This window comes from Oncorhynchus gorbuscha, unplaced genomic scaffold (genome assembly GCF_021184085.1).
Source record: "Oncorhynchus gorbuscha isolate QuinsamMale2020 ecotype Even-year unplaced genomic scaffold, OgorEven_v1.0 Un_scaffold_11:::fragment_4:::debris, whole genome shotgun sequence".
Taxonomy (NCBI): domain Eukaryota; kingdom Metazoa; phylum Chordata; class Actinopteri; order Salmoniformes; family Salmonidae; genus Oncorhynchus; species Oncorhynchus gorbuscha.
In genome coordinates, this window is record NW_025744460.1 from 1 (window position 1) to 20,196 (window position 20,196).

The 20,196-nt window shown below is 46.0% G+C and overlaps 1 protein-coding gene across 1 annotated transcript in view; it reads right to left on the reverse strand.

The window, feature by feature from the left end:
- Positions 1–4: 4 nt before the first annotated feature.
- LOC124016900 (leucine zipper putative tumor suppressor 3-like) overlaps positions 5–20,196 on the reverse strand; it is a gene marked incomplete at its 3' end in the record, with an annotated part of 35,877 nt that continues 15,685 nt past the window's right edge. The window contains exons 4-10 of the mRNA XM_046332242.1: positions 18,023–18,140; positions 17,703–17,920; positions 17,320–17,487; positions 17,034–17,162; positions 11,083–11,274; positions 10,605–10,835; positions 5–241 (exon numbers count right to left, since the gene is read on the reverse strand). Coding sequence (XP_046188198.1) covers positions 5–241; positions 10,605–10,835; positions 11,083–11,274; positions 17,034–17,162; positions 17,320–17,487; positions 17,703–17,920; positions 18,023–18,140 — 1,293 coding nt within the window. The remainder of the gene's footprint in view (positions 242–10,604; positions 10,836–11,082; positions 11,275–17,033; positions 17,163–17,319; positions 17,488–17,702; positions 17,921–18,022; positions 18,141–20,196) is intronic.

Here is a 20,196-nt window from a genome sequence, read left to right on the forward strand (position 1 = left end):
GGGCTTTTGCCTCATCACTCTGAAAGCTGAGCAGGGCATCTGAGGTGTGGGTAAGGGGGGTGGATGAGGGCTCAGTGGGGGTGCGGAGGCAGTAGAGAGCCCCCAAGGGGGGGAGTAGCCTTCCTGCTGCTAGGGTTTGGGTTATGGCAGGATCAACCGCTCCGCCCAGCTCTCCCAGAGTTCGTTTAAGACCCAGAACCTCCGCCTCAAACACACCCAGCTTCTCCCTCAGGATAGACACCTGACAAAGAGAAGGAGGTTTTAGTGTGCGTTAGTGGTAAATTTTGATTATTTGTCTTGAATGCTGTAACAACACACAATAAAACTATTCGTAAAAGTCCCATGATGGTAGTTAATGTCCATTACGGCACATCACTTATTAACCATAATTTATTCATAGTACTTAAAAAGACACAGATGTTGTGCATATTACATTTGTTTTATTTGATTCCAAGTCATCATCTCATCTCTATAGAGTAGTGCTGAGAGATTCGTTCTTTTTGAGATTGGTTCGGTATAAAACAATATTTCAACATTTAAAAATAATCCCGGTTTTCAATTTTGGTTAAATTATTTGGGTTGAATACTGTAACAACACAGAATAAAACAATTAATACAAGTCCAATGATGGTCGTGACTGGGTTTCAAACGGTCGGAAACTTTCTGGTAAATTTCCCTGAATTTTTCCAGAAAATTTTCATGGGAAGTTAAGCCCGGGCAATTCTAGGTTTTGTGGCATATTTTGGTTAAACTATCCCCAATTCAATGGAATTGCAACCCCCTGCATGCACAGTGCATTCTTCCGTCACTTGTGCAGTGCACTCTTCCATCACATATACAGCTGATTATCAAGATCTTGCACACTAATGAGATGCTATTGAGCCCACACTACTACACTGACTGAGTCAAGGACTACATGTTTTCTGATCAATTTTGATTACAATACTGGGTGGGGTGAATATACACCGCTCAAATAAATAAAGGGAACACTAAAATAACACATCCTAGATCTGAATGAATGAAATATTCTTATTAAATACTTTTTTCTTTACATAGTTGAATGTGCTGACAACAAAATCACACAAATATTATCAATGGAAATCAAATATATCAACCCATGGAGGTCTGGATTTGGAGTCACACTCAAAATTAAATGGAAAAACCACACTACAGGCTGATCCAACTTTGATGTAATGTCCTTAAAACAAGTCAAAATGAGGCTCAGTAGTGTGTGTGTGGCCTCCACGTGCCTGTATGACCTCCCTACAAAGCCTGGGCATGCTCCTGATGAGGTGGCGGATGGTCTCCTGAGGGATCTCCTCCCAGACTTGGACAAAGCATCCATGGATGGAGCGAGACCTGATGTCCCAGATGTGTTGAATTGGATTCAGGTCTGGGGAACGGGCGGGCCAGTCCATAGCATCAATGCCTTCCTCTTGCAGGAACTGCTGACACACTCCAGCCACATGAGTTCTAGCATTGTCCAGCATTAGGAGGAACCCAGGGCCAACCGCACCAGCATATGGTCTCACAAGGGGTCTGAGGATCTCATCTCGGTACCTAATGGCAGTCAGGCTACCTCTGGCGAGCACATGGAGGGCTGTGCGGCCCCCCAAAGAAATGCCACCCCACCCCACACCATGACTGACCCACCGCCAAACCGGTCATGCTGGAGGATGTTGCAGGCAGCAGAACGTTCTCCACGGCGTCTCCAGACTGTCACGTTGGTCACATGTGCTCAGTGTGAACCCACTTTCATCTGTGAAGAGCACAGGGCGCCAGTGGCGAATTTGCCAATCTTGGTGTTCTCTGGCAAATGCCAAACGTCCTGCACGGTGTTGGGCTGTTTGAGCAGACACATGCACATTTGTGGCCTGCTGGAGGTCATTTTGCAGGGCTCTGGCAGTGCTCCTCCTGCTCCTTCTTGCACAAAGGCGGAGGTAGCGGTCCTGCTGCTGGGTTGTTGCCCTCCTACGGCCTCCTCCACATCTCCTGATGTACTGGCCTGTCTCCTGGTAGCGCCTCCATGCTCTGGACACTACGCTGACAGACACAGCATACCTTCTTGCCACAGCTCGCATTGATGTGCTATCCTGGATGAGCTGCACTACCTGAGCCACTTGTGTCCATTGTAGACTCCGTCTCATGCTACCACTAGAGTGAAAGCACCGCCAGCATTCAAAAGTGACCAAAACATCAGCCAGGAAGCATAGGAACTGAGAAGTGGTCTGTGGTTATCACCTGCAGAACCACTCCTTTATTGGGGGTGTCTTGCTAATTGCCTATAATTTCCACATGTTGTCTATTCCATTTGCACAACAGCATGGGAAATGTATTGTCAATCAGTGTTGCTTCCTAAGTGGACAGTTTGATTTCACAGAAGTATGATTGACTTGGAGTTACATTGTGTTGTTTAAATGTTCCCTTAACTTTTTTGAGCAGTGTATTTTATATGACATACGTGATGATTTATTAACTAGTAAATAGTAGAACACAGAAAAGTGTGTTAAAATCATTTCTAACTTGTTAACAATTTCTGCTTGTTAGTTTTTGCTACCATGTGGGTTTTAGCTTGCTTGAGCCTGCTAACCGAGGAGTGTTAATTCACCTGTTTCCATACATGTTTCATTTTAAAACATTTATCTTACAAAGGAGTTGTATAATCTAATTGCTTAACTATTTATTTGTACATGGAATTGGATTCGTTTTTTATTCCAATTTTTTTCCTAATCTTTACAGGAAAATGCAACGGGCACTATTTGATGTGTGGAGACATTTCACTGCAGCTAATGTAGAAGGAAAAGCTGTGTACATTTGCAAATACAGTGCCAAATCATACGTGAAGAATGCAACAAAGATGCAGAGTCATCTGGCCAACTGCATAGTTCTGTCATGTATTGTATTGTCATGTCTTGTCCCTGTGCTTTCTCTTCTCTTCGTTTCCCCCTGCTGGTCGTATTAGGTTTCTTTCTCTCTCTCTATCCCTCTCTCTCTCTATCGTTCCGTTCCTGCTCCCAGCTGTTCCTCATTCTCCTAACGACCTCGTTTACTCTCTCATACCTGTCCTCTATTTTGCCCTCTGATTAGGTCTCTATTTCTCTCTCGGTTTCTGCCTCTGTCCTTGTCGGATTCTTGTTTGCTGTGCCCTTGTTCCGTCCTGTCGTGTTTTGCCTTTTCATCAGATGCTGCGTGTGAGCAGGTGTCTCTGTCCGCTACGGCCCGCGCCTACCCGAAGGGACCTGCAGCCTGTTGCCGCTTGTCCTGCAATTCTCCTCAAACAACTAGAGGATTTATGTTTTCCCTGTTTGGACATATCCTGTAAAGATTGAGGATTATGTTTTCCCTGTTTGGACTTTAATAAACTCAGTTTCTGTTAAGTCGCTTTTGGTTCCTCACTCACCTGCATAACAGAAGAATCCGACCAAGAATGGACCCAGCGACTACGGATCCTCGCTACTCAGCCGTCAAGATCCAGGGAGCGATGCTAGGCAGACATGAGCAGGAATTGTCTGCTGCTCGGCATGCCGTTGAGACCCTGGCCGCTCAGGTCTCCGACCTCTCAAAACATTTTCACAATCTCCGTCTCGATCCACCAGCTACTTCCAGGGCTTCCGAGTCTCCGGAGCCCAGAATTAATAACCCACCGTGTTACTCTGGGCAGCCCACTGAATGCCGCTCGTTTCTCACCCAGTGTGATATTGTGTTCTCTCTCCAGCCCAACACATACTCAAGGGGTAGAGCTCGTATCGCCTACGTCATATCTCTCCTTACTGGACGGGCTCGTGAGTGGGAGGCAAGGGCTGAGTGTACTAACGAGTATCAGAACTTTAAAGAGGAGATGATACAGGTTTTTGATCGTTCAGTTTTTGGGAAAGAAGCTTCCAGGGCCCTGGCTTCCCTATGTCAAGGTAATCGATCCATAACGGATTACTCTATAGAGTTTCACACTCTTGCTGCCTCCAGTGACTGGAACGAGCCGGCGTTGCTCGCTCGTTTTCTGGAGGGTCTCCACGCTGAGGTTAAGGATGAGATTCTCTCCCGGGAGGTTCCTTCCAGCGTGGATTCTTTGATTGAACTCGCCATCCGCATAGAACGACGGGTAGATCTTCGTCACCGAGCTCGTGGAAGAGAGCTCGCGTTAACAGTGTCCCCCCTCTCCGCATCACTACCATCTCCCCCCACTGGCTCAGGTGTTGAGCCCATGCAGCTGGGGGGTATTCGCATCTCGACTAAGGAGAGGGAACGGAGAATCACCAACCGCCTCTGTCTCTATTGCGGTTCCGCTGGTCATTATGTCATTTCATGTCCAGTAAAGGGCCAGAGCTCATCAGTAAGTGGAGGGCTACTGGTGAGCGCTACTACTCAGGTCCCTCCGTCAAGATCCTGTACTACCTACGCTGTACTACCTACGCTGGACCGGTTCAGCAGCTTCCTGCAGTGCCTTGATAGACTCTGGGGCAGAGGGCTGTTTTATGGACGAAGCCTGGGCTCGGGAACATGACATTCCTCTCAGACAGTTAGGGGAGCCCACGGCCATGTTCGCCTTGGATGGTAGTCCTCTCCCCAGGATATTATGTGAAACGCTACCTTTAACCCTCACTGTTTCTGGTAATCATAGTGAAACCATTTCTTTTTTGATTTTTCGTTCACCTTTTACACCTGTTGTTTTGGGTCATCCCTGGCTAGTGTGTCATAATCCTTCTATTAATTGGTCTAGTAATTCTATCCTCTCCTGGAACGTTTCTTGTCATGTGAAATGTTTAATGTCTGCTTTCCCTCCTGTTTCTTCTGCCCCTTCTTCACAGGAGGAGCCTGGTGATTTGACAGGGGTGCCGGAGGAATATCATGATCTGCGCACGGTCTTCAGTCGGTCCAGGGCCACCTCCCTTCCTCCTCACCGGTCGTATGATTGTAGTATTGATCTCCTTCCGGGTACCACTCCCCCCCGGGGTAGACTATGCTCTCTGTCGGCTCCCGAACGTAAGGCTCTCGAAGATTATCTGTCTGTTGCTCTCGACGCCGGTACCGTAGTCCCATCTTCCTCTCCCGCCGGAGCGGGGTTTTTTTTTGTGAAGAAAAAGGACGGTACCCTGCGCCCCTGCGTGGATTATCGAGGGCTGAATGACATAACGGTTAAGAATCGTTATCCGCTTCCCCTTATGTCTTCAGCCTTCGAGATTCTGCAGGGAGCCAGGTTCTTTACTAAGTTGGACATTCGTAACGCTTACCATCTCGTGCGCATCAGGGAGGGGGACGAGTGGAAAACGGCGTTTAACACTCCGTTAGGGCATTTTGAATACCGGGTTCTGCCGTTCGGTCTCGCTAATGCTCCAGCTGTCTTTCAGGCATTAGTGAATGATGTACTGAGAGACATGCTGAACATCTTTGTTTTCGTTTACCTTGACGATATCCTGATTTTTTCACCGTCACTCCAGATTCATGTTCAGCACGTTCGACGTGTTCTCCAGCGCCTTTTAGAGAATTGTCTTTATGTGAAGGCTGAGAAGTGCGCTTTTCATGTCTCCTCCGTCACATTTCTCGGTTCTGTTATTTCCGCTGAAGGCATTCAGATGGATCCCGCTAAGGTCCATGCTGTCAGCGATTGGCCCGTCCCTAAGTCACGTGTCGAGCTGCAGCGCTTTCTCGGTTTCGTGAATTTCTATCGGCGTTTCATTCGTAATTTCGGTCAAGTGGCAGCTCCTCTCACAGCCCTTACTTCTGTCAAGATGTGCTTTAAGTGGTCCGTTTCCGCCCAGGGAGCTTTTGATCTCCTCAAGAAGCGTTTTACATCCGCTCCTATCCTTGTTACACCTGACGTCACTAAACAATACATTGTCGAGGTTGACGCGTCAGAGGTGGGCGTGGGAGCCATTCTGTCCCAGCGCTCCCATTCTGACGATAAGGTCCACCCTTGCGCGTATTTTTCTCATCGCCTGTCGCCGTCGGAACGTAACTATGATGTGGGAAACCGCGAACTGCTCGCCATCCGCTTAGCCCTAGGCGAATGGCGACAGTGGTTGGAGGGGGCGACTGTTCCTTTTGTCGTTTGGACTGACCATAAGAACCTTGAGTACATCCGTTCTGCCAAACGACTCAATACGCGTCAGGCTCGTTGGGCGTTGTTTTCGCTCGTTTCGAGTTCGTTATTTCTTATCGTCCGGGCTCTAAGAACACCAAGCCTGATGCTTTATCCCGTCTCTTCAGTTCTTCTGTAGCCTCTACCGACCCCGAGGGGATTCTCCCTGAGGGGCGTGTTGTCGGGTTGACTGTCTGGGGAATTGAGAGACAGGTAAAGCAAGCACTCACTCACACTCCGTCGCCGCGCGCTTGTCCTAGGAACCTTCTTTTCGTTCCCGTTTCTACTCGTCTGGCCGTTCTTCAGTGGGCTCACTCTGCCAAGTTAGCTGGCCACCCCGGCGTTCGGGGTACGCTTGCTTCTATTCGCCAGCGTTTTTGGTGGCCTACTCAGGAGCGTGACACGCGCCGTTTCGTGGCTGCTTGTTCGGACTGCGCGCAGACTAAGTCCGGTAACTCTCCTCCTGCCGGTCGTCTCAGACCGCTTTCCATTCCCTCTCGACCGTGGTCTCACATCGCCTTAGACTTTATTACCGGTCTGCCTTCGTCAGCGGGGAAGACTGTTATTCTAACGGTTGTCGATAGGTTCTCTAAGGCGGCTCATTTTATTCCCCTCGCTAAGCTTCCTTCCGCTAAAGGGACGGCACAAATCATCATTGAGAATGTGTTCAGAATTCATGGCCTTCCGTCAGACGCCGTTTCGGACAGGGGTCCGCAATTCACGTCTCAGTTTTGGAGGGAGTTTTGTCGTTTGATTGGGGCTTCCGTCAGTCTCTCTTCTGGTTTTCATCCCCAGTCTAACGGTCAAGCAGAACGGGCCAATCAGACTATTGGTCGCATCTTACGCAGTCTTTCCTTTTCGAAACCCTGCGTCTTGGGCAGAACAGCTCCCCTGGGCAGAATACGCTCACAACTCGCTTCCTTCGTCTGCGACCGGGCTATCTCCGTTTCAGAGTAGCCTTGGGTACCAGCCCTCTCTGTTCTCGTCCCAGCTCGCCGAGTCCAGCGTTCCCTCCGCTCAGGCTTTTGTTCAACGTTGTGAGCGCACCTGGAAGAGGGTCAGGTCTGCACTTTGCCGTTATAGGGCGCAGACTGTGAGAGCCGCTAATAAGCGTAGGACTAAGAGTCCTAGGTATTGTCGCGGTCAGAAAGTATGGCTCTCCACTCGTAACCTTCCCCTTATGACAGCTTCTCGCAAATTGACCCCGCGGTTCATTGGTCCGTTCCGTATTTCTCAGGTTGTTAATCCTGTCGCAGTGCGACTTCTTCTTCCGCGACATCTTCGTCGCGTCCACCCAGTCTTCCATGTCTCCTGTGTCAAGCCTTTTCTTCGCGCCCCCGTTCGTCTCCCCCCGTCCTTGTCGTGGGCGCACCTATCTACAGGGTCCGGAAGATTATGGACATGCGTCCTCGGGGACGTGGTCATCAGTACTTAGTGGATTGGGAGGGGTATGGTCCTGAGGAAAGGAGTTGGGTTCCGTCTCGGGATGTGCTGGACCGTTCGCTGATCGATGATTTCCTCCGTTGCCGCCAGGTTTCCTCCTCGAGTGCGCCAGGAGGCGCTCGGTGAGTGGGGGGGTACTGTCATGTATTGTATTGTCATGTCTTGTCCCTGTGCTTTCTCTTCTCTTCGTTTCCCCCTGCTGGTCGTATTAGGTTTCTTTCTCTCTCTCTATCCCCCTCTCTCTCTATCGTTCCGTTCCTGCTCCCAGCTGTTCCTCATTCTCCTAACGACCTCGTTTACTCTCTCACACCTGTCCCCTATTTTGCCCTCTGATTAGGTCTCTATTTCTCTCTCGGTTTCTGCCTCTGTCCTTGTCGGATTCTTGTTTGCTGTGCCCTTGTTCCGTCCTGTCGTGTTTTGCCTTTTCATCAGATGCTGCGTGTGAACAGGTGTCTCTGTCCGCTATGGCCCGCGCCTACCCGAAGGGACCTGCAGCCTGTTGCCGCTTGTCCTGCAATTCTCCTCAAACAACTAGAGGATTTATGTTTTCCCTGTTTGGACATCTCCTGTAAAGATTGAGGATTATGTTTTCCCTGTTTGGACTTTAATAAACTCAGTTTCTGTTAAGTCGCTTTTGGGTCCTCACTCACCTGCATAACAAGTTCCCTCAGCGCTCACAACAAGCAACCTCTGACAAAAGTCCCTCTACTTCTATTTGAGGTGAAAATGATAAATCAGACACCTTATCGATAGCAATAGTTCATGGTCCTCCTGGAATTAGATGTTTTTTTGACTCAATGGAGTGACGTAGTCAGTGAAATGCTGATGAATGTCTTGCTCGAGCTGTGTATGCAACTATGCAACTCTGATGCTCACAGGCAATGTGTATTGGAAGAGATTTCTGAATGTTCTTCGCCCAGCATACACCCCTCCAACCAGACATGCTTTATCTACTCATTTGCTGGGTGCAGAGTTCAACAGATGTCAAGCAAATCATAGAGAAAGCAGACTGTATTGCAATCATCTCTGATGGCTGCTCGATTGTTCGTTGGCAAGGAATAATTAACTACATCATCTCCACCACTCAATCTGTATTCTACAAGAGCACAGACACAAGGGACAACAGACACACCGGTCTCTACATTGCAGATGAGCTGAAGGCAGTCATCAATGACCTTGGACCACAGAAGATATTTGCACTGGTGACAGACAATGCTACAAACATGAAGGCTGCTTGGTCTAAAGTGGCTGTGCTGCTCATGCATTGAATCTGCTCAAGGACATCATGGCATTGAAAACAATGGATACACTCTACAAGAGAGCCAAGGAAATGGTTAGGTATGTGAAAGGTCATCAAGCAGCAATCTACCTCACCAAGCAAAGTGAGAGGAATCACAAGAGCATCACATTGAAGCTGCCCAGCAACACCCATTGGGGTGGTGTTGTCATCATGTTTGACAGTCTCCTGGAGGGGAAGGAGTCTCTCCAAGAAATGGCTATATCACATATCAAATATCACATATGGATGAGGGCAAGGTTCTTGGCAGTCTGGCGAAGTACACTTCCAACAAGGGCTTTGGGATGGAGATGCAATATGGCAATCGTGCCAACATATCTCATCAGCCACCTGGTGGAAGGGACTTTGTGAGTCTGAGGTTCTTTCTTCTGTTGCCTCCATCATCCAAATCCCACCAACATCAGCCGCCTCAGAGCGCAACTGGTCCTTGTTTGGGAACACACACACCAAAGCAAGCAACAGGCTGACCAATACAAGGGTTGAAAAATTGGTGGCCATCCGGGCAAATTTGAGGCTTTTTGAGCCTGACAATGAGCCCTCCTCAACAAGGTTGGAAAGTGACAGTGAATATGAGGCTTCAGAGTCTGATGTTCAAGAGGTGGACATTGAGGAGGTCCAGGGAGAAGACATGGAAGCCTGAGAGGAAGACAACCAAAGCTTTAGTTTCTAGACTATCATGTTGAAAATGTTTTTTGGGAGATGCGATGGATCATTGGGGATCATTCAATATTCCCTTTCTTTTGTTGTTCAGTGAAATCATCCCATGTGACGAGTCAACTCATTTAATTAAAGTTCAATTCGTAACTAAATCGTTTTTAACATTTATATCGGAAGCATTTAATAATTTGCAATTATGTCTACTTATGATAAGGTAAAAGGTTTATGTTTCTGTCTCCATATGATATGGTAAATATCCAATGCAAAAAACATCTATATTTAAATTATATTAATTTGCATATATTTCCGTTAATTCCCATATATTCCCGTTAATTCCCACGGAAAGTTTTCACCTCTGAATATTCCCCAACATGTGAAACCTTAGTAGTGACTGCTCATTACTGCTTACTACCATCATTTATTCACTTTGCTTTAATAAAATTGTTGTGTATAGTATATTTGTTTCATTCGTTGACTTTATCATTTCATTCCAAGTCATCATCTCTATAGAGCTGCTGCCTACGCTGTCTGACAAAATCACTGTTTTGTAGTTCTTCAAAGTAAATAAGGCATTCTTTTAAGACTGCTGAATACCAACTATCAATCACTTAGAGCATGTATTTTCAGGTAGAGACACTTTGCGAAGTAACAGCTTCTCTATATATCACGTCACGATCACACATTCTTCTGTCCCTCCGTGTTTTACCACACTAACCTAACTTAGTAGGCGTAAATGAAATGCAGACTGGACAAGTAGATGCCCAAAGGATTATGGTTATTGTAAAAAATTACCACGTTTTTATGTACTAAACTATATAGAATACTGTTGGAAACAACAACTCCCTACTACATCGAACTGTTAAGTTTGGATCTCATTTATCACTAAAGGAACTGTGCAATGTGCACATTGAGCTCACAGAAAAAGAAATACATCAAGGGAATTCAAATAATTGAACCGACGTCGGTCAATGAGTTGTTTAATCACTCAGCACTAGTGTGCATATACTGTTTGTGTGTGTATGGTCCGGTTTCATTTTGACCCCTACCTCTAAAACAACAGGATATCCCATCTAGTGTCACATAATTGTGTCATCAGAAATGTGACTTACAGGTCTGTATGTGTATAGCTACCTCAGTCAGCGTCCTTCTTAGCTCTCCCTGGCAGCGCTCCAGCTCCAGGCTCTTGTTGGTGTAGGAGTCCTTGAGGCCCAGCATGACCTCCTCCCGGTCTCTCAGCTGAGCGTTGGCCTCTTTCAGCTGACCCCTGAGGGCCACCATCTCTCCCGCCCGCTGGGTCACCTCCACCTGGCTCTCCCTCAGCTGCTGCTTCAGCAGGGAGATCTCCCCCGCTTTCTGACATACCTGGACCACACAGCAGGGAAAGCAAATAGTGTAGTAAGGTAGAGCTGCAGCGTTATGGGGCTGTTCACACCGACGCTCCATGCACACACACACACACACACACACACACACACACACACACACACACACACACACACACACACACACACACACACACACACACACACACACACACACACACACACACACACACACACACACACACACACACACACACACACACACACACACACACACACACACACACCTCCCACTTGGTCTCCTCCAGGCGTGGCAGTATGTCGGCCTGTTCCTTCCTGAAGTCCAGACACTTCCTCTCCAGCTCTTCTCTCTGGGCCAGCAAGGCAGGCATCTCCTCCTGCAGGCGCCGCTTGTCCTGCGACAGACGGGTGATCTGGGCCTGCAGGGCATTCTGGGAGCGCTGAGCGCGGCGCGTCACCTGTACACAGAGGAAGAGATGAACAACATTTGGTGGATTCTTTTTAAATTTTTTTAAATATTTTATTTAGCATTTTCCAATTACGAACAATCAAAACAAAAGTGAAAAGATATTAGACAACGATAGGACAAAGTGACAGTAACAGACGAACGTAACAAAAATAAATTATAATTATAGTTATATAAACAAACATACAATAATAAAAAAATAAAAAATATAAAAAAAAAATATAAAAAAGAAATAACGAGACATTGTATTACCTGCCGTAGGCTAAATAATATACATTACGTGTGAAACATTGTGTGAGGATTATATATAGATTCAATCAATGAGATGTGGGGGAGATTCTCCATATAGTCAATAAAAGGTTGCCAAATTCTGTAAAATGTCTTTAACTTATTCCTCAAGCAGTAAGTGATTTTCTCCAAAGGGATACAACTATTAACTTCCGAAAGCCACATTGCAACTGGCAGGGAGGAATCCAATTTCCATTTCAAGGCAATACATTTCTTGGCAATCGCTAGCAATATTTCCGTTAGCTTTATAGTATGGCTTTGCCTAAGATTGGTGTTAGTAAAGTTACCCAGTAGACAGACCTCCGGGTCTAAAGGGAATGCAACCCCGTGAATTGAGGATATGGTATCGTATACCCCCTGCTAGAAACCGTGTAGTTTTGAACACTGCCAAGTGGAATGGAGGAATGTTCCTTCATCTGAGCCACATCTAAAACATAAGGAGGAGATATCTGGGTTGAACCTGTGCAGTCTAGATGGGGTGATATAGAGCTGATCGAGGAAATTAAACTGGATCAGTCTGTATCTGGAGTTCAATGTGGATGTAACCCCATCCCTGCATAGGTCACTCCATAAATCCTCATCAAGATCAATACCCAGATCTCTCTCTCATCTAATTCGGGGTTTATCTAGCCCAGGCAGTGTTAGTCCTGACATAAGAGCATTGTAAACACGGGAAATGGTCTTGAACAGTGGTTGGTCTGGGTGGCAGAGTTGTTCAATAGGTGACATCTTAGGTAGGTTCCATTGTCCCTTGAGAGTCACCGTAGTTGTAGGTAGCTAAGTCGCTCTGGATAAGAGCGTCTGCTAAATTACTTAAATGTAAATGTAATGTAAATGTAAAGAAGTCCCTGTTAGGCAAGTGGTATTTCTGTTTCAGCTGATCAAAATACATAAGAACTCCCTCCTCGTAACAATGTTCCAGAAGAGTGATCCCCTTATCAGACCATGGTCTAAAGTTACTATTCTGGAAAAACATAGGGATCAATCTATTGTTCCATAAAGGGGTTTTAGGGGAAAGGAATCGCCCTCGTCCGAACAGCTCATGCAGTTTGCACCATGCCAGGACAGAATGTATGATTAAAGGGTTGTCTGTGATGGTTTTTATAGATTTTCTGTCCCATTTCTAAAACAAATTGGGGAGGTTTAAGCCCCCTTGACTGTAATCAAGGGTCAGTTTATCCAGGCCAACCCTCTGGGTTTTGCCGTGCCAGATAAACCGTCTGGTCAGCTTGTCGAGAGGGGAAAAAAAATGCTGCGGGAACAGGGATAGGGAGAGATTGAAACAGATATAGAAACCTGGGCAGGATATTCATTTTAATTACATTGATTCTACCCAGTAGAGTGAGAGGTAAGTCCATCCATTTACAAAGGTCAACCTCCACCTTTTGCAACAAACTGGCCAGATTGAGTTTATAGAGGTTGTTCAGATTACCATCCACCATTATGCCCAAATATGTGAAGCCCATAGGCGACCATCTAAAAGGGAACTTGTGCTTGATGGTATGATGGTCAAAGACAGACAGCGGTAAGATTTCGCTTTTATCGAGATTGACCTTATATCCAGAGAAAGAACTATAACACTGTAGTAGGATCTGCAAGTGAGAGAGGGAGTGTTCTGGGTTTGTTAGGAATAAGATAAGGTCATCCGCAAAGAGTGATAATTTATGGGTATGGGGGCCCACCTCAAAGCCATGTATGTCAGGGCACGTTCTAATAGCTTCAGCCAACGGTTCGATGGCGAGGGCAAAGAGGTGGGGGCTAATTGGGCAACCTTGTCTGTTCCCCCTATAAAGAGGGAAAGAGGAGGAAGTAATCCCATTGGTAGCAATCCTATCTTTAGGAGATTTGTAGAGTGATTTTATCAAATTTACAAACACGGTACCTAAACCAAACTTTTCCAAGACGCGAAAGAGGTATGGCCATTCAACCCTATCAAAGGCCTTTTCAGCGTCGAGGGATACTGCGACACCAGGTATTTTGTTTTCGTTAGCAAGGTGAATTATATCAAAGAACCTTCTGAGATTATTGGAGGACAATCTATTAATTATGAAGCCAGTCTGATCTGGGTTGACCAACAGGGGAAGAGATGACTCCAGTCTCTTAGATAGCATCTTGGTGACCAGTTTACAATCTGTGTTAAGGAGAGAGATTGGTCTATAGGAGGCGCACTTTAGCGGGTTTTTCCCTTTCTTGTGGATTACAGTAATCACTGCTTGAGAGAAGGACTCTGGAAAGCAGTTGTCTTCTCTGGCTTTTTTAAGTACCTCCATAAGGTAGGGGACCAACAGCTCCCTAAATTCTTTATAGAACTCTGGAAGGAAGCCATTCTCCCCAGGAGATTTATTAGAAGGTAAGGATTTAATGGCCTCCAACAATTCAGGGACTGAGAAGTGTTCATTCAGGCGCTCGCTGTCTTCCCCTGACAGGCATAGGAGGTTGAGAGAGGAGAGAAAGGAGTCTATCTCTGATAGATCATCGCTTGATTGGGAAGTGTAGAGGTCTTCATAGTATTTCTTAAAAGTATTATTAATTTCAGTAGGGTCGAAAGATATCTCTTTAGTGAGAGTTTCTATGGCATTAATTGTCCTCTTACTTTCCTCTGCTTTCAGTTGCCATGCCAATACTTTGTGAGCTTTCTCTCCAAGCTCATAATAACGCTGTTTTGATTTAATGATGGCCCTCTCAGCTTGATATGTGTTCAGAATATTATATTTAAGTTTTTTATTTACCAAAAGCCTGTATAGATCTTTAGTCGGGCCTCTTTGGTAGGTTTTCTCTAGCTCAGAGATTTCAGATTCAAGAGCACTCAGTTCCGCACCGTGTTTTTTCTTCAGCCCTTTAGTATAGTAAATAATCTGCCCCCTCAGGTAGGCCTTCAATGTGTCCCAAAGAATGAAGCTGTCAGGAGCAGAGGGTTTGTTTGTCAAAGTAAAAATATTGATCTGCTCTTTGATGAATGCACAAAATTCAGGTTGCTTTAGAAGTGTAGAATTTAGTCTCCATCTATATCCTCCATTTACCTTGGTAGAAATGGAGATTGATAATACCAGAGGAGAATGGTCACTAAGCAATCTGGGGAGATACTCCACATCTAACACTCTACGAAACAGTTGTGTCGAAAGTAAAAAGTTATCTATGCGTGTGTGTGTCTTGTGTGGGTATGAATAAAAAGAGTAGTCCCTATCCTGTGGGTGCAACTGTCTCCAGATGTCTAGTAAATTGAGATCTTTCATGAATGACATGGTGAGCTTGCCGGCTTTGGTAAGAAGTGAGGGTTTATCAGAAGACCTATCAAGAACTGTATCTAAGCAAAAATTAAAATCTCCTCCAACCAGTAGCCATCCTGGTGGTGCTTGAGCAACCTGAAGGAAGACATTCTGAATAAACATATGGTCATCAAAGTTAGGAAATATTCAAATATTCAATAGGGTCCAAGACTCTGAAAACATATGCCCCTGCACCAAAACAAACCTGCCAGAGGGATCAGAGATGGTGTTGTTGACTCAGAAGGGGATGTGTCTACTTATCAAAATTGCAATTCCTCTTGCTTTGGAGTTAAAAGAGGATGCAAAAACTTGACCTATCCATTCCCTCTTCAATTTCTTGTGTTCACTGGCTGTAAGATGTGTTTCTTGTAAAAACACAATGTCAGCCTTTAATTTCTTAAGGTATGTATAGACTCTTTTCCTTTTAATCGGGCTGTTAAAACCTTTTACGTTGAATGTGACATATTTTAGTGGATTAAGCATAGGCTGGGTTTCAAATATGTAACTGAATAGAAATCTATCATATGCAGATAATTAGGAAATGTTTTAACTTTGGTTTGAGCCCAAAAGTGACCTGTGTGTCTCTTTAAGAAGGAAACAATAAACATAGAAAAAAGGAAGAAAAAAATAATGATAAAAATCCCACCCACCCCGATTGTCAGACTAGAACAACAGTCCCAAACAATCAAACATGAATACACTTGTAGAGATACGTTGCTGCTCGCTTTCCATCTTGCTCTTACTAGCTAAACCTTGGCGTAAACTAAAACCTGCGAGCTCTCTAAATTGAAAAGAAACGTTGTGAATAGATATTTATGGCTGAATATTTACTGCCCACGGTAAGGGCTGCTTGAGTCTCTTTACGAAAGATTAACATAAATGAGGGGGAAAGCAGTGGGCCTAAACCCACTTGTTGCTTCGCCCAGTAGATATGGACTAAACCAAAATATACTCTCCTGTAAATGTAATAGAACTCACCCCGGGAAGATACGGTTAGTTGAAAATGTACAAATCAATTAAAGTGACCGGGAGATACCAGCAGTTCAATCCGGATAAGAGAAAACAAACGAACTGCATTTTATCCCCCAGAGAGACCGTCCTGGCTCAGACTCAGACGTTGCTCAGTTCTTTGAGAAAAGTGTGCACTTCTCCCAGTGTGTTGAAGAGATGGCTTCGGCCTTTGTACTGAACTTTCATCCGCGCAGGGTGGATGAGGTAGCCGGTGATGTTCTTCTCCTTCAGTGCTTTGGCGGCAGGTCTGAACTGCTTGTGGCGTCTGGCGAGGTCCGCGCTCATATCCGGGAAAAGGCTGACCCTCTTCCCATCGATGGCGATGTCCCCTTTGGCTCTTGCGAGTTGCAGTATCTTCTCTCTGTCTTGGAAACGGAGGAACCTGATCAGGACGGTTCGTGGGGGCTCATCTGGCCGAGGTTTCGGCGCTGATGTTCTGTGGGCGCGTTCGATTTCCAGCGGCTTGGTGAAGTTGGTTATGCCTAGGACCTCCGGGATCCATTGAGTGAAGAAATGGACCGGGTCACGGCCCTCGCTGTCCTCTTTCCATCCCACCACACGGATATTACTACGTCTACTCTGGTTCTCCATCTGATCTACTTTGTTTTTGAGGTAGGCCTTGTCCTTTTGCAGTTGTGTCAAGACCTGGTCATGTCTAGCGATGGTATCTTCAACTGTGCTAATGCGCAGCTCTGCCTCAGTCGTTCTCAAAAGGAGATCATTCATGGAGAATTTCAGGTCGTCAATGGAAGAATGGAGTTCAGCCGATTTCTTATCGATTTTCAGAGAAAGACCTCTGTTACCATCCTGAATTTCCCGGAGGAGAGTAGCCAGCATGTCGGCAGGCTCGCAAGAGGCTGCTGAGAGCAACAGTCTGGAACTGTCGTCTGAGTTATGAGGGCTAATGCTAATCTTGCTAGCTGTAGCGTTATCGTTATCTTGGGAATCAACGACGTTTTGGTCGTCCTTCTTGCCTCTCGGGCGGCGGTCCATGGCTCTTTGGGAAGGTAAGTACTTGTCAATTTATCAGCCGATGTTAGAATATTGTTTCAACGTTGTTATTTAGGTAAAAATAGAATAACTTTGAAGAGCTCGGTTTGTCAACGTCTGCTCAGCTCCGCGGCATCACGTGTCTCCCATTTGGTGGATTCTTATTGGTTAATGCCGCTGTGGAATGTGTGGTCACCTGCTGCAGGCGGGAGGCATAGTTCTGTCTCAGCTCTTCCATCTGTCTCTCCCACACGCGCTGCTTCTCCTCAAAAACCTGGACGATGGCTGCCTCGCTCTGGTCCAAGTTACGATGCATGTGCTGCACCTGGGAGAGGGGAGGAGAGGAGAGAGAGAGCTCAGGAGAGGAGAGGAGGGAAGGAGAGGAGGGAAGGATTGTTGGCACTGACCGAAGCAATTGCTACATCCATGAAATCTACTAAAATAAATCATCCTTGACCACTAAATGACCTTTCACCTCTCACCTCTTGTTCCTTCTCCCAGAGCCGGTCCTCCAGGTCTTGGATGACGTCATCAGAGGAAGGCGAGGGGCGAAGGGGTGCTGGGGTGTCCCCCAGGTGGCTCAGCCTCTGATAGGATGAGGAGCTCTTTCCTGAAGAGGAGTGGCCACTGTCCGAGGCACTCAGCCCATTCTGGAATAGTCTCACATAGATTAATATACAGTCCACACTGGACTGGTACCAAATTGGATAGGTGCAGATACCCAGAGCAAGTAAAAACAATGTACAGTATATGAATTGCTGCTGGTAAACTGCACTACGCTAAAAGTATGTTAATGCTTATCAAATGTGAACACATTTGGAGTCGACTGCAGTGTCTGTAATTATGTTCAAAAGACCCTACCCACCTGGTAGCCTGGTTTCTCCAGCTTGTCCTGAGCCACTGCAGCTCCACCTGTGGTCCCCAGTCTGTTGATATGGCTGGTAGAAGCACTGAGAGTACCCAGGGCCGCTGGGGGCACATAGCCCGACCCAGAGCCTGTGTAGGTGGGCAGGCTGGTCAAGGAGTTTCTCCCCGAATCTGACATCCCCCCCTGGACCCCTCCTTTACCCTCACCCCCTCCTGCTCCCTCTGCCCGGAAGCTGCCTCTTCCTGGGCTGTCCTGGTCTAGAAGGAGGGCCTCTGGAACTGCCCCTGGTTCTCCTCCCCCTGCTCCTCCTTCTCTACGCCCCCCCGCACCCCTACCCTCACCACTACTGGTTTGGCCTATGAGGTTCTGCATGGAATGAAAGCTTTTGGGAACCACTGGTTTGAAGGCAGAAGGACGAACCAGCCCGGAGTTGTTCTAGAGAGTTGAAGGCAAAGGGGGAGGAAGGAGAGAGATTTGGGTAAAGAGCGATACGGGTAGAGATGGTTATAAAGAAACAGGAGAGGAAACTGTTAGCAAAACAACACATTAAAGGGGAATAACAGCAAATTTCAAAGGACAAAAATGTGTCTATGTTCCTAAACCCCCCTGACTCGTTATTGGACTGTCTGTCAAAGTGCAAACATCTCTCACTCAGAGAGAGCGAGGTAGAGGCAGAGCAATGTCACAGGGTTAGACATCCCACACTCACTGCAGCGCTAGAGAAAACTTTGTGGAATAATGCAAATCTATGAAAAATATAAACGTTCTGTCACAGCAAAAATACTACATTTTGGAAGTCCAACCGATTGTGAGATATGTGATAAATTTGGCTCGCTGGTTCACAATTTGACCTTTTCTGAGATCTCTGCCAAGCAAAGAGGAAAGGAGCCGACCTAATCCCGCCTCACACTTTAAGCTTGCAACCCCATTGGACATAATTTAACCTGCCTGTCAACGTTGTCCATCTTCCCTCTCTGACTGTAGGCTACATCCCTCGTTGCATGGTGTGATCAGATCATTACAGCAAAATATATCTACTAAAATGAGAGGGAAAGACTACCGAGTGTGCCACATAATGTCTACTTCATAGCATGACACATCTGGGCTAAAAGGCTAAGTTATGCAACAAATGTTTCATGACATTCTAACTTTTCTACAGTAGCCACCTGAAAGCAAACATATAATTGGAAACATTTTTTTGTGCAGATATAATAGATACAGTAGATACAGTATGTGATTGATGCTCATTGGGGTAGATCAAATATGATTTATTTACATTTATTATGAGCCTACATTTACCAATTGGTAGAATAATGACAATAATTTACAGAAATTATGCAGGAGATTCCGTTTGCAAGCAGGGACAAATTGCCTTCCTCGAGCGAGCAAGAGAATGTGAAAATGTAGGCTAATTTTATCAAATGAAAAAAGTATTCTTACAGCCTATGTTTGCATCAAATACCCTACTCCTTCAAAGTTGTGTATTGATTATATTTAGCATATGGGATGAATAATGATCACTGCAATCAACAGCTGCAGTGTTGGTCATTGGATTACCCCATGTCATGGAACAGGCTATGTACACGTTTATAAAGACAAAAGGCAGACACATGGAATTATTTGATTTGGATGGGTGACATGACAGAAAGCTAGGTGGATATTTTCTTATCTAAAATGTGGGTGAAACACCTCCCGAATGGCACAGCGGTCTAATGCACAGCATTGCAGTGTTGCGCCGTCACTACAGCCTGGAGTTTGATCCCAGACTGTATCACAACCGGCCGGGATTGGGAGTCCCATAAGGCGGCACCCAATAGGTCCAGCGTCATCTGGGTTAGGGGAGGGTTTGGCCGGGGGGGCTTTACTTGGCTCATTGCGCTCTAGCAACTCCTTGTGGCGGGCCGGGCGCCTGCAGGCTGACTTCAGTCGTCAGTTGAACTGTGTTTTCTCTGACACATTGGTGCGGCTGACTTCCGGGTTAAGCGAGCGGGTGTTAAGAAGCACGGTTTGGCGGGTCATGTTCGGCAGGACGCATGACTTGACCTTCGCCTCTCCCGAGCCCGTTGGGGAGTTGCAGTGATGAGACAAGATCGTAATATCGGGAAATTGATGAGAAAAAAGGAGGTAAAATGACAAAAACTATATAAAAAGAATAAATACAAATTTGGGTGAAACTTTGCTTCAGCTGTGTTGTTTCGCTTACGGGACTAGAGCCTGGATAGACTCGAAACTGGTAAAAACCTTACATATTCCAAAATTCTAACAAAATTACACCAGCGACATAATTTAGGAGATAAAGGTTGTGATCAGTGTTTCTGATGAGATCGACAATTATCTTCTATTGTATTTGTGTGGCTACAATACCATCGTTAGTGCGCAGCATTTTCTGATTGGTTTCCAGAGCATTGAAAAAGACAAATGAAATAGGCTACTACTGAGGGGTGTTGTGTTGGGTTGGGTGATGTGCTAAAGTCTGATTTAGGCTATTTTG